The sequence below is a fragment of the Micromesistius poutassou genome (assembly GCF_964030765.1).
Source record: "Micromesistius poutassou genome assembly, chromosome: 9".
NCBI lineage: Eukaryota > Metazoa > Chordata > Actinopteri > Gadiformes > Gadidae > Micromesistius > Micromesistius poutassou.
The window spans coordinates 19,537,286-19,551,635 of NC_140279.1; the positions used below are offsets into that span (position 1 = coordinate 19,537,286).

General features: G+C 47.9%; 1 protein-coding gene across 1 annotated transcript; it reads right to left on the minus strand.

Moving 5' to 3' along the window:
* Nucleotides 1-626: 626 nt before the first annotated feature.
* On the minus strand, nt 627-14,300 carry pgm1 (phosphoglucomutase 1). The gene is made up of 11 exons (XM_084473230.1): nt 13,989-14,300; nt 12,549-12,711; nt 11,597-11,740; nt 11,016-11,141; nt 8,508-8,698; nt 7,580-7,734; nt 6,764-6,879; nt 5,763-5,898; nt 4,364-4,547; nt 3,255-3,389; nt 627-1,250 (listed from the first exon to the last, which is right to left on the minus strand). Exons 1-11 carry the CDS (start codon nt 14,232-14,234, stop codon nt 1,161-1,163), a joined length of 1,686 nt encoding a protein of 561 aa, XP_084329356.1. The 5' UTR covers nt 14,235-14,300; the 3' UTR covers nt 627-1,160.
* Between the last annotated feature and the right edge of the window lie 50 nt (nt 14,301-14,350).

Below are 14,350 nucleotides of genomic sequence, written 5' to 3' on the forward strand. Positions count from 1 at the left end.
AGGCCTATGAATCATTCATTTCTTTATACAAAAATATTTCCCTTGCATAATATTCCCTGGGGCCTCTTGTCAAAGACTACATAAAAAACCCACCAGCTCTCACAGCCCTGGCTCTGGATCAGCTCCTGCAGACTAGTGGCGGCCTTGCAGGACTTACCTTACTGTGATAAGGCCAATCATTTATCAGCCTTATGGCGGTGGTCTCATTACGCAGAAACCCTTTCCCAACAGTCCATCGGTCTCTCTCTTGGCCGTGAGCCCCGGCTCTCCCTTCAGGAGCGAGACCTTTGCTTGGAAGAGCCCAGCGCCTGGAGGATCTTTAGGAGGATCTTTGGGAGGATCTTTTGGCCGGGACGGGATCTCTACGTTCTTCTCTGGGAGAGCTCACATGTGAGAGGAACTGCTATCATTTGTCTTATCCCGAGCACGCCTGTTTCCACACTCTGCTGGGAATAACCAGAGTAATCGCCAGCCAGACTGACAGAGAACACACCCACTAATAACGCTCGTTTTATGGAGAGGTGTTTAGCGTCAAAGTTTCCTTAGGTGTGTTCAAACCACATACGCATACACAAAGTCTGCCGGATAAACCCAGCATCAATTTCAATGAAAGCATTACACAAAAACAGTTTTCAGTTTCTTTCGTTTATTTCTGATATACTTGACATGTGTTAACCAATGGTTAATGTCATGATGTGTCTCAGTTGATATTTTTGAGGCTTGTGAAGGAAAGGCACTAGGTAGGGTCACAGAGGTAGGGTCACAAGTTGCCCTTGGTTACAGAGTTCACAGTTAGAAGTGCTTAGAAGCAGAGAACAGCAACAGATGTGGACAATCAAAGATGGACTGCGGACTGATCAGGTCTTTGAGACATGCGACCGACTTGGATCTGAGTCCGAGAAGACCCGGAATCAGTCCAAAATGTGACCCACCACATAAGGGATGGATCAAAGGGAGACGACCCAATGCTGGAGGGTCCTCTGTATGCTTCTGCTTGGTGATTTGGTAACATAAGGTACGGAGGAGCCCCGCAGCCCGGGAAAGGTCCAGCGGTGTCCTGATATGCGTCTGTGTGTTGGGGAGGATGGTGTGTGTGTGAGGGGGGACGGCAGTGTGTGTGTGAGGGGGGACGGCAGTGTGTGTGTGAGGGGTGAGTGATGTCATGTGATGACTGTGGGTGCAGTGCGTCCCGTCTTCTCCTGGAGTTGGGAAACCTTGAGAGCGATGTCGACCAGCGGCGCCAGCATCACCTGCACCAGACATGAGGTTAGGGAGAACCATCCATGTGACTATTAAGAAGAGGGGTGGGAGGGAGAACCATCCATGTGACTATTAAGAATAGGGGTGGGAGGGAGAACCATCCATGTGACTATTAAGAATAGGGGTGGGAGGGAGAACCATCCATGTGACTATTAAGAAGAGGGGTGGGAGGGAGAACCATCCATGTGACTATTAAGAAGAGGGGTGGGAGGGAAGAATCATTCATGTGACTATTAAGAAGAGGGGTGGGAGGGAAGAATCATTCATGTGCATATTCTTTTCTTCCACAATACATTTTTATACTATAATTAAAAGATCTCTTTAGATCCAAAAGAGTAGCTTAAAGGTCCCATGGCATGAACATTTCACTTTATGAGGTTTTCTAACGTTAACATGAGTTCCCCCAGCCTGCCTATGGTCCCCCAGTGGCTAGAAATGGCGTTAGGTGTAAAACGAGCAGTAGGTATCCTGCTCCGCCTTTGAAAAAATGAAAGCTCAGACGTGCTGATTTGGGATCCGGGGTTGTCTCCCAGACTCCCTGCCCCGAGACAACCCCGGGCAACAATCGTGGGCAACAATCCCTTTCTCCTCCATTTCACGGTTCAGTCTGTACTTAATATTGACTTGGAAGAACCAGAGGCGTCTGAGAACCCGACGCAGTCGTTTGAGATTCATGATATCATCCCGAGGCGCTGAACAGCTTTTGACCATGATATTATATAGAGATCTAAATATAATATGATATTATTTAGATATAGAGCTCCAGGACTCCCGCCGGAGCACCCGGAGTGTTCAGTGTTCCACTGTAAACACTAGCGCATGGTACCATGGCAACAAGCTGCTCAGGGCCACACCCCCACCCTCCACCTTGACCTGCCTCTAAAAACGGCGCGTTTGTGGAGAGCTCATTGTGGGACTGGCTCGTAGTGGCTGTAACTCTGCACCAAGGCTGAATTTCTTGAACGTCTTCAAGTACTGTATTAGGGGCCCACTAACACCTATAAGCATCCATAAAGTAGTGTGCCATGGGATCTTTAAGTACCTGCTATTTCTGGGCCACAGTAGGAACCATTTGAAATCCTTTATTTTCAAGACACTAAAGTGTTTCTCTTACGTTGTGGAAAGAATGAAAGAGAACCAAAGCAAACGGAGCATGAAAAGCCTTAGTCGTTGTACTTCTGGGTGTTCTCCATAACTTTCCCTTCTGCATCAGTTTAAGTGTCAAGACAGGGCTCTTAATCTTATAGTCTCCCACTACCCTTCCTTTACCACTTTCTCTGCTTCCCTCTCTCCCTCCCTCCCTTCAACCTTTACCACTTTCTCTTCCTCCCTCCCTCAATTACCTCCTTTCTCCTTCTCTCCTTCCCTTCCCACTTGCTTGTTCTCACATAGCTCTCTCTCCCTCTAATAACCAACTATAACTCAAGTCCTGCACCCTAACTTCACAATGCAAGGTTTTCTATCCACCAATGGGAGTAGAAAGCGCTCCACCGTCTGGCCCCCTGAAGCAGAGCAGGGCCCGGGGCCTTGAGTTAGGATCAGAGCAGCACAACATCCATTTGGCCCAGTACTGAGGCAAAGGGGGACCGTCAGGGCCCACTCCCACACACACTATTGAGATAAAAGTGTCATCTTTCTAGAGTAAACTTTCAACAAGGAGAACTCAGGAGCTGTGTTTGAATTCGTTCCCTATTCCCTCACTCACTATTCCCTATAGTTAGTTTATGATATAGTGAACTATATAGGGAACGAACAAACGAGACACTACGCTGAACATTTCTGCACGTCATTTGCGTCAGTAAATGCGCCCGCATTGCATTGTGGTACACGGGAGTAACATGTAGGGAACATCGTATGTTCACTCAAATTTGGGTATTTAATTGTCCGCTATACAGTGAATGAAATTAACCACTGAGGATTCGAACACCGCTACACAATGGCGAGCATATCCGTGATAGGGAAGGATTTGGAACGCAGCCAGGGTGTGTGTTGACCTGAGGGTCCTGGTAGATCTTCTGGGGGTCCTTCTCATAGCTGTCTATGTAGAGCCTGACGGTCGCCCCTGCACTGCCTGTTCCACTGAGACGGAAGATGAGTCTGGAGCCATCAGAGAAGATTATCCTCAGGCCCTGAGAGAGAGAGAGAGAGAGAGAGAGACACACAGAGAGAGCGAGAGCGAGAGCGAGACAGAGAGAGAGAGAGAGAGAGAGAGAGAGACAGAGAGAGAGACAGAGAGAGCAAGAGCGAGAGCGAGAGAGACAGAGACAGAGAGACAGAGAGACAGAGAGAGAGAGAGAGAGAGAGAGAGAGAGAGAGAGAGAGAGACAGAGAGAGACAGAGACAGAGAGAGACAGAGAGAGAGAGAGAGAGAGAGAGATCCATGTCAACATTTATGAACATTTTCTATGCCAAACTTGGTTAACCCTCTTCTTTTAAACCTTTTTCTTTTAATTAAGGTTAACTATTTTGTTAATTAATAAACACAACTTGGTCTCATGTGGAGATGAATTTGACTATACCCTTAGAGGATTATAATTATTATCTTGCACTGTGTGCTATATGAATGAAATAAGCTCGGAAAAACACTGAGATTCTTCTGAAGAGACTCTTGTTTCTTAGAATGGTCCGATGTTCACTCACTATGTACTAATATTCAAGCCTGGGGACAGAGGTGGCACAAGGCAGTAGCACCAGGAGAGATTCAGAAGGACATGTTCAGGGACAGAGCCTTTACATTCTACTTTACAGCCTTTACCTTTAATAAGAAGATATGCGAATGGCACATGACCGTGACTGATAACAAAGGTAGAGAATGTTCAGATGAGGACATTGAGAAGTTAGGCGATGCTACGTGGCAAACATCCCAGAATAACGGTAGGTCGGTTGATGGTGAACCTGTGTGGGCATTGTTTGATAACCTCGGAGCTCATGGGAGGAATCACAGAAGCGAGGGCATAAAACTGTTATTCAGACCAGCTCGGCTTCTGTATTACTTTGTTTGAGTTCTAATAAAAGTGGTCAACTTTATTTGGTGGTTTAATGATCTCTTGTTAGAGTTGAAGTGTTGTACTCTCCCCAACAGAGAGTTGATGTGAACGCTCACCTGGTTTTTAGACACGCTGCCGTCCACCGGGTCGGTGTAGGCAAAGTTATCGGAGACGGCCACTTCGTACGTCTTGTCGCCTGACGAGAACTTCTTCCCCACGAAAGAGGGAGCCTGCATGGCCGCCTCCAGCTCTGTGATCATCTTGTTGGCAGCGTCAGAGTCCACCTCCTCATAATCATACCTGTAGAGCAGAGAGGTCAGCGGGAGAACAGCCCCCAGAAGGACCATTCATTTCAAGCGGACAGCATTTAGGCATCGCTTGATATTCCAAAAATAATTCTATCTTTTTTTTGTGTCATTATTTATTTTCCATCTTATTTTAACCATCAATATATTCAAAAAAGAATGCCGGAAAAATAAATCAGAACATAATTGAACTTATACGATGTACATGAATAGTCCCTTATGGCCCATGTTTATTTAGTAATATGCAGTTATACGATTCCTCACAGGGTGGTGCCATATCACTGTTAATAACAAAACGGTGTTATTTTTAGTCGGCCAGCAAAATATTTGATTTAATATTAGAGCATGATTACCACAGATACATTCAGTGAGACAATGGGTGCACAAGATTCTTATAGGGAAACATTTGCATTGTGGGTAGTGAAAACACAGGTGAGGGGAAGTGACCATCGTGGAGAGTTTAGGATTGACGGGAGAGGCCAAGTTAAACTGCAGTACACTACGGGGGAAGTGGACATGTCTGCAACAAGGCTGCAACACAGTTAAAGGAATCTACACACCAGTCAGTGGATTGGCCTGGCCTGAGTATCAGACTTTGTGGCTACAGTGGAAATGCAAATGTGAGCTATCTTAACATCTGGTTAGAAAGAGGAAGGTAGGTATCTTAAGGTCCAAGGAGAATGTAAACAGTTCCTTTTAGATTGACTAGTAATTATATAAACAAGGTTAATGTAATGTTTATACTTGTGTATTATAGTTATGATTACAGTGTTTCCCATACATAGACCAATGTGTGGCGCAGCGCCACAGATTCAACAACTGTCACGCCAAAAAAAGAAAAATACACGTTAGATCTCTCATGCTTCAGACGAGCGCTAAATTGCTGCGGCTGTCACACCCCCCCCCCCCCCCCCCCCCCCCCGGCCAACTCTGCCAGCCCGTACCAACCCCCCCTCCCCCCCCCCCCCCGTCAACAATCCCGTCCGCCCGCAATCCAACGCAACAATCCCATCCGCCCCCGCCGTCAACAACTCCACCCTGGACCCTGTTATAATGTAAGCATTATGAGATTCTACTGAGTCTCACTCCGGCCAAAAACCAAAAGTTGCCAACCCTGCAGGGGGGCACCACACATTGCTACCTGGTCTGTGGGAAACACTGGATTAATATTTCCACGACAGTCACTGTCACCAAAAGGCTGTGTGCTGACCTGGTGAAGAAGTTCCTGCCAAACTTGTGCCAGTGGTCCTTCATGATCTCCTCCACACTCTGCTTGCGAACGGCCAGGATGGACAGCCAGGCCAGCACGGCCCAGAGGCCGTCCTTCTCCCGGATGTGGTCGGAACCTGGTTCAACACAGCACAGAGAAATCAACAGAGAGGCTTAGATACATGTGAATATAGGACTATTAACTATAAACAATATGATATTAGCATTGTGTCAATTGAATTAAACAGGAGTTCAACTATAACTGTTAGATTACATTAAAAAATAAGTTTATTCATTAGTATATGAATATATAGTATATTCATAATTCTAATCTGATTGATGATTTATGATGATGTATCATCCACTACAGAGCATCTTAGTGATGCTGTGTTCCATTATTGTTCAATGAAAACACTAAAAACTATTATTTGCGTCATGTAGTCTACCCAAGGGGAGAAGAAAATGAGAGTGAGAGTGGAGGTACATGGCACGAATCTGAAGAAGAGTGGAAAATCACAAACAGAAACAAACAAAAACATCCATCTACTGTCAGCGGTGGAAATGCGAGCCGTAACTGAGCTGCGCCTAATCGCACCTACACTACTGGACCTAACCGCACTGGGCCTAACCGTACTGGACCTAACCGTACTGGACCTAACCGCACTGGGCCTAACCGTACTGGACCTAACCGTACTGGGCCTAACCGTACTGGGCCTAACCGTACTGGACCTAACCGTACTGGGCCTAACAGTACTGGGCCTAACCGTACTGGGCCTAACCGTACTGGACCTAACCGTACTGGGCCTAACCGTACTGGGCCTAACCGTACTGGGCCTAACCGTACTGGGCCTAACCGTACTGGACCTAACCGTACTGGACCTAACCGTACTGGGCCTAACCGTACTGGGCCTAACCGTACTGGGCCTAACCGTACTGGGCCTAACCGTACTGGGCCTAACCTCACCCGCCGGTGGAAACGCTCAGAGAAGCAGGCTTGCTCACCGGTGCCGAAGCTCTCTTCACCGCAGAGTGACAGCTTGCCCGCATCCATCAGATTCCCAAAGAACTTCCAGCCGGTGGGCGTCTCGTACAGCTGCATGTTCAGGGCTTTGGCCACACTGGGACACACAACACACTGCTTTAGAAACAGTCAAACAAAAGCCAGGCTGCCAAATCTGAGGAGAATGGTATGCTTAATTGTTTGCATTTATTTCCTAACATATTTACTTTTACATAGTTACATAGTATTTCAATTATTGTTAGGGAACACACTAGGTTACTTTTAGACTATAAAAGTAACCGGCAAGGCCTTTAGTGAATGGCAGTGTTGTCAATAACATTCAAAATAGAACATATGTGACTCTGCACTAATCTGGGACCCAGCAGTCCTACTGTGATATAGCATAACTTCAAAGAGGAGACACAAGTGCCTGGGCCCAAAACCAGAAACGGCAAGTAAGAGTTGTGTTTCGTTACCGAAGAAAACTCAGAAGGGGATTTCAATAAGTGTATTTCTACAGAGCCAGTCTACACAGTGTTCATATGAATTCTTCACAGACACTCTTGTCAAGTTTTCTCGTGCTGGCTGAGGGTTATGTTCACCAATTAGGCGCTTACAGATCCCACGCCTCCGGCAACGACTGGGCGGAACGGATACGAAGCGAAAGAAAGTTCAACCACTCCAGATCTGAGCTTGTCTACCATCAGACTTTAGACTAGTAATTAATTAGTATTTTGATTATTAATCAGATTTGTGAGACTGCTTGGGCACACGTTCGAGACAATCAGTCTAGCTGCTGTGATGTGTGTTGGCCTCACTTGTCCAGCGCGGCGCTGGTGGGCATGCTGCGCGCCAGGCCCCTCACGCCCGTCCTCTGGAAGTAGGGGATGCTGGTGATGTTGGCCGCGATGACGGCCACCGAGTCCGAGGGGTTGACGAAGAAGCCGTGCTTACCGAGCACCATGTTGCGGTCCTAGGGAGGGGAAGGGACCACACAAACCACGCTCAACACACGCTGAGCAGCACTCAGGGTGGGGACGGACTCTCACAACATGGTGATTTGTGTTCTTTTTTACTTTATTCCAAAAAAACAGCTTGAAGTCAAAATACGCCTCCTTCCGCCAACCGAAGAAGTAGAGAAGTTAAGCCTAACTTTTCATTGGCGGCAGCTATTTTAAACAACTTCTTATTACGCCGATTATATTGGAAAGTTGCACCACATTATTTAAAAACTCTTTCCTAATAACCTAATGAGACCCTCAATGTGTTAAATAGCCAAATTTCTCCTTAGAAAGAAGATAACAGTGAGTTGGTAGTTGTGTTCCAAAAGAAAAACTACAAAGTGTGAACTTTAGTTTTTTTGTTCCTCATCCTGTATTGCAGGACATTGGTTTCCTTGAGATGTCTCCTTCTATTAGGCATTAACACATGCTATTGCATGCATTACCTTTCATTGGCTGATAACCAGGGCGCCTACTGATTAAGCGCTTATTAAAGTGTACTGAAGGGGCATTTACAGGGGAGCCTGCAGCCCTGAATGAAACCACCTGATAGCATGTTTAAAAGGTCTGGGGGTTGGGCGCTCCTTTAACTGTTGACTATGCTTTTCAGCCACCCGTCCTGTTGCATCATTTCCCCAAGTGGCTCAATGTAACGTTCAGTCACCAGTGCCCCACTATCCAATCAGAGAACAACCTTGCATAATGACACACATCAACAAAAACAACAAGCTACAGGATAACTTACACCGTCGCCATCGAAAGCAGCCCCAAAGTCGTACTCGCCCCCCTTCATGGCTTTGACCAGGTCGGCCGCGTAGGTCAGGTTGGGGTCAGGGTGGTGGCCCCCAAAGTCCTCCTTGGGGACACAGTTGACGGCCGATGAGGCTGGGGAGCCCAGCTCCTCACAGACTATCTTCTTCACGTAGGGGCCCACAACTGCAGATGGGGTGAAGGAACGTTACAAGTATGAAAGAAATGATAAACCGTATTGGTAATGGGGACTTCCATTTTCTTCACCCTCTGTCTTTCTGCCTTACACACAAACATTCACTTAAGGTTCATCTCATATTTCGGTTAGTAGTTAGACCAGCAGAGGGTGTCTGGGTACCTGAATCTTTGTATGTTTTTCCATTATCCTCAAAGTGTGCCCTGCATTGGATTTCATAGTTACTTCCTCTCTATTGCCCCTTGTCCACCGACAGTACCGGCTCAACTCGTTTCCATCGCCAAAAAAAGTACCTGGTACTTTTTTTAGTAGCACCTCCGTCGAGGTTCCAAGCGAGCTGAGCTGGTACTTTTATATGACGTAAACAGGCTGCTGGCCACTGATTGGCCAGCAGCTGCAAACGGGAATAATCACTCCAAGTTAGTTAGTCAGTTGTGTCTGGCGTGGCTGGAGTCCACGAACCCGCTCCCGAGGGGGACACGGATCAGCGTTTCACTGTGTGTGTCGCTCCTTTCCCGGGGCTAGAGTTAGGCTGCGAGTGGTTGTGTGTGTCCGGCGTGGTTGTGTGTGTCCGGCGTGGTTGTGTGTGTCCAGCGTGGTTGTGTGTGTCCGGCGTGGTTGTGTGTGTTCGGCGTGGTTGTGTGTGTCCGGCGTGGTTGTGTGTGTCCGGCGTGGTTGTGTGTGTTCGGTGTGGTTGTGTGTGTCCGGCGTGGTTGTGTGTGTCCGGTGTGGTTGTGTGTGTCTGGTGTGGTTGTGTGTGTTCGGCGTGGCTGGAGTCCACGGACCCGCTCCCGAGGGGGACACGGATCAGCGTTTCTCTGTTTCGTTTCAGTGTCGTTCCTTTCCCAGGGCTCGAGTTTTGCCTCCGTCAACGTTACCGTATGACAACAATAGACGCGCAGTCATTGCGTTTTTTATTTTATTTTATTTCCCATCATAACCTTTCCCGGGAATCAGGAAATAGTATTGATTTCCGATTTCCCGGGAATCCCGTCTCCCGGGATTAAACCCTAATGACGACCCGCCCATGTTGGAGAGGTTCTTTTCTACGACCCGCCCACGTTGAAGAGTACTTTTTTAGATGGAAACGCGACGTGCCTGGAACCAAACCGAGTCGAGCCGTGCTAAGTCGTGGCGAGTTGAGCTGGTACTGTCGGTGGAAAAGCGGCATATTAGTACTAACAAATGCAGAAATTCCTGAGCAGGCCACAAAAAAGCATAGAATTTGCTCTTCTAAACTCCAGGCTGAACAAAAAGTGACCAGGATTTTAGCATCAGGGCCCCATGACTATGGATTGTGAGATAATCCTTCCAAATACAGTATCAGCCTTTAAATGTACATTATTTCTATCAATATTTTTTTGCAATAAACTTTTTTGCCTGCCAGATTACTTTGTTAATAATCTGGTCTGAACACATAATTTTATTTTTATCGTCAGTATAATTATACTACATGTTTTATTGTAGATCCAAGCAGAGCAGTTTATTGATTTATTTGAGTTTCTAAAACAAACAATTTTGTTTCGAAACATCCAAGGCTGTTGTGGTGCCAGGCCCTCCCCAGCCCTCAGCTCCGTGCATGGCGTCCCTCCCCAGCCCTCAGCTCCGTGCATGGCGTCCCTCCCCAGCCCTCACCTCCGTGCATGGCGTCCCTCCCCAGCCCTCACCTCCGTGCATGGCGTCCCTCCCCAGCCCTCACCTCCGTGCATGGCGTCCCTCCCCAGCCCTCACCTCCGTGCATGGCGTCCCTCCCCAGCCCTCACCTCCGTGCATGGCGTCCCTCCCCAGCCCTCACCTCCGTGCATGGCGTCCCTCCCCAGCCCTCACCTCCGTGCATGGCGTCCCTCCCCAGCCCTCACCTCCGTGCATGGCGTCCCTCCCCAGCCCTCACCTCCGTGCATGGCGTCCCTCCCCAGCCCTCACCTCCGTGCATGGCGTCCCTCCCCAGCCCTCACCTCCGTGCGTGGCGTCCCTCCCCAGCCCTCACCTCCGTGCATGGCGTCCCTCCCCAGCCCTCACCTCCGTGCATGGCGTCCCTCCCCAGCCCTCACCTCCGTGCATGGCGTCCCTCCCCAGCCCTCACCTCCGTGCATGGCGTCCCTCCCCAGCCCTCACCTCCGTGCATGGCGTCCCTCCCCAGCCCTCACCTCCGTGCATGGCGTCCCTCCCCAGCCCTCACCTCCGTGCATGGCGTCCCTCCCCAGCCCTCACCTCCGTGCATGGCGTCCCTCCCCAGCCCTCACCTCCGTGCATGGCGTCCCTCCCCAGCCCTCACCTCCGTGCATGGCGTCCCTCCCCAGCCCTCACCTCCGTGCATGGCGTCCAGCCTCACGCTGATGTGCTGCGCTCCGGACAGAAGCTCCTTCAGGGCAGGGAAGTCGAAGATGCCCCTCAGCATCTCACCGTACGCCTCCACAGAGTCCACCACGTCCACTGAGACAGACCACTTACAGCATGAGACTAAAAAATGTTACTGACACGTTTAGTTATAATATTAAAAACACTATTTACAGCTACAGATAAGATGTTTCCTTGACAATGTAAAAACTATTCTCGAAGAATATTTATATTTCCGATAATTAAGTAGATGTAAACGTTATAGAGGAAATTAACGAATATCTAATCATTGCTGGTAACTGTGATATAAATGGAACAAATCCCCATGGGATTATACTATTGAAACATAAGGTACGACGGGCTATGATGCGGCCGAGGCAAACTGATGGTGAATTGTGGATAACAGAAATATTCTCATTCTCAACAAAATGAACATACAACGTATTGTGTACGTGTGGTCCACACTGCCCTCAACATGTTTTCATCTGTTGGGACACTGCTGAGACATGAGCTTCACCGTGAAGCCGTCTCCTGGGCCCCTCTCACCACACCTGTGAAGGGCTTGAACGAGTCCACCTGGAAGGTCTGCTTGCCAATGGTGGACAGGTCCACCTTTATGTCTGGGCAGATAGGGTACTCCTGCAGCCCTTTGCTGACCTCGTAGATCTTGTTGGTGATGCCCTCTGGGGCGGGTCCTGAGGGGGGGGGGGCAAGAAGGAATATACATGAAGCTCTGTCGCCTGGTCAACTGAGGCCACATGTTGAGGTTAACAAACCTCAACTTAAAACAAACACATAACATATAAGTCGTGTAGTTCAGTTTCTAGCATATTTGCTGAACACTTCATAGATAAATAAACACACCCATGTCAAAGCGCTGGTGTACTTATCTAGGCACAGCACCACCCAGATGGAATTTATATTGAAATTTAAATTTCTACTCAAATGTTGCTTGATAATTCAATTTTCCATTCAAACTGTGACGTAATTTGACACTCATCTTGTCTTTTTGTGGGGTCTACTTACTGTGAAGTCTCACAAATCAGTTAATAATATAAAATCTGAGAGCAGACAAGCTCAAATCTTGGTGACCACAGTGTTTGACTTTCTTTCGCTTCATATTTGTTTGGACCAATCATGTTGCTGGAGGCAGGGAGCTGCCTTCTAACTGCAGAACTGTCACAGTAAACACAATGTCCACCTGCACTAGTCAACTCTACAGAAGCATCTGTAAAGGTTTTAGATCAAAACCGTGTAAAATTGCCAATGTAGAAATACACAGATTTAAAATTCCCTTCTGAAAGCTTTATTGACTCGCACAAAAGGGGTTCTGTTCAGTAGAAAATCTCGGTAACAAAACAGGAATTCGGCAGTAATTCGGCCACATTCTGTTTTCTAGCTTCCAGCCCAAGCTCTGTCCTGTCTCTCCCCAGAAGCTCTTCTATACAATAGCAGGACTGCTGGGTCTAATATTAGTTACTGTGTAACTGCACTACTACTGACCTCCACTGGCGATGTTGTATTTGATGCCAAAGTCTCCACTGGGCCCCCCGGGGTTGTGGCTGGCCGTCAGGATGATGCCCCCCACCGCCTTGGTCTGGCGGATCACACACGAGACCGCCGGAGTAGACATGATGCCATCCTGGCCGATCACCAGGTGGCCAATCTGAACACACACACACACACACACACACACACACACACACACACACACACACACACACACACACACACACACACACACACACACACACACACACACACACACACACACACACACACTTTAAGCAATGGCCTTCATCTACCTATGCCTATGCATGAAACTATGCATTTTTGTCCGCAATTTCCGCTACATCTTATGTAACTATAATAATTGTAATTTGAAGGACAATAAATTGGAGTCATTATATTCCAAGGAATACCGAGATTTGTCTTTGTCTTTGATTTTTGCGCACATAAAGAATTCATTCGAGAAATAATCTGGGAAGGGTATGTGTGAATCGGTGGGCATCATGGTTGGTATGCATGGCCCCATTGCTGCTGAAAGAAACGCAGGCTGCGACGTGACAGTCTGCACGTTCGTTGCACGTTACATTACGGACCCCCTTCGACTGACAGTCCAGACTGCATCACACAGGCGAAGGAGCCAATGGCAGTCGACCATGGCTGATTTGATAACAACAATAGCATTGTGGCGCTTTCCATGATAACAACGGTACAGTGAAGGACCAATTGCTAAATTGTAATTAAGTGTCGAATGTTGAAAACACGGAAGCCAATTCTTCTCCAACTACGTCCAATGGGCTTTGCGCCTAGTTAAAGGCCAAGGGTACTGATTTGCATGCAAGTGATCTCCCTGCACTTTCCGAAATGCCACTGCGGGGGGGTTGACCAAAGGGACGTTCGGGATACAGTACTTGTAACTAGTAACATCTAAACACGTTCACATGCACCAAAGTCCTAAATAGGATCAATATGAGGGAATGCGTTGCTGGGAACATTGTCAAGCACCTCGCCACATTGCCTGTTGCAATGTTTAAACCAAGTTGACACAAATTATCAGTATTTAAAGCCCTGTTGCTGGCTGCTTTATACCACATTGCAACATATAGCTGAAGGTCAGTATCGCAACACTGTACAGCATTGTTTCCTTGTGGCATTGACACCTTACTGTGGGAAACGTAGCAATGCAAGTCTTTCTACGGAGATGGTCGCCTATCTTTCAGTAGGCGACCATGTCAACAAAACAGGCTTTGGCAGAAAGTTGTTTGACCAATAAAGTTAATGCCCTTAGCTTGCAAGTGAACGTTAATTGGGAATAGGTTGTAGTAGCAAAGCAGGGTCTAGTTGTCCCCGAGGACAATTTTAAATGGTGTCCTTTATAAGCCACACACAACCAAGGTTGTAGACTCAACATGTCACGTTTCATTTGTTACTACTGACCCCGTTGGCAGCAGCAATCTGGGCGATCAACTGAATGGCTTCTTTCATGTAAAAGCGTCCATCTCCCCCGACGACCAGAGTGGCCGCCTGGCGCTCGGACGGCTCCACCACAGAGAGGATACTCTGAATGAAGTTCTCCGCATAATGCTCATTCTGTTGAAAGACGGTCACCCTCTTCCTCAGACCGCTCGTGCCAGGCTTCTGGTCTGTGTATGGCTTGGTTTTCACTACTGTTATTTTCACCATTTTCGCCCAAAAAACTGGTGACCGACTGTGCGATACGCTGTTTAGCTAGGCGGAGGCAGTCGACTACACGCAGCTCTGCGACACGTACAGCCCAGAGCCCCGCCCCCTAAATGAAC

Coding starts and splice junctions, on each gene's coding strand:
- pgm1 (XM_084473230.1), bottom strand. CDS start 14,234: ATGGTGAAAATAACAGTAGTGAAAACCAAGCCATACACAGACCAGAAG. Junction 11,741..12,548: donor ATACAACATCGCCAGTGGAG/GTCAGTAGTAGT, acceptor CCCCCCCCTCAG/GACCCGCCCCAGAGGGCATC. Junction 7,735..8,507: donor CTGCTTTCGATGGCGACGGT/GTAAGTTATCCT, acceptor TCCCCTCCCTAG/GACCGCAACATGGTGCTCGG.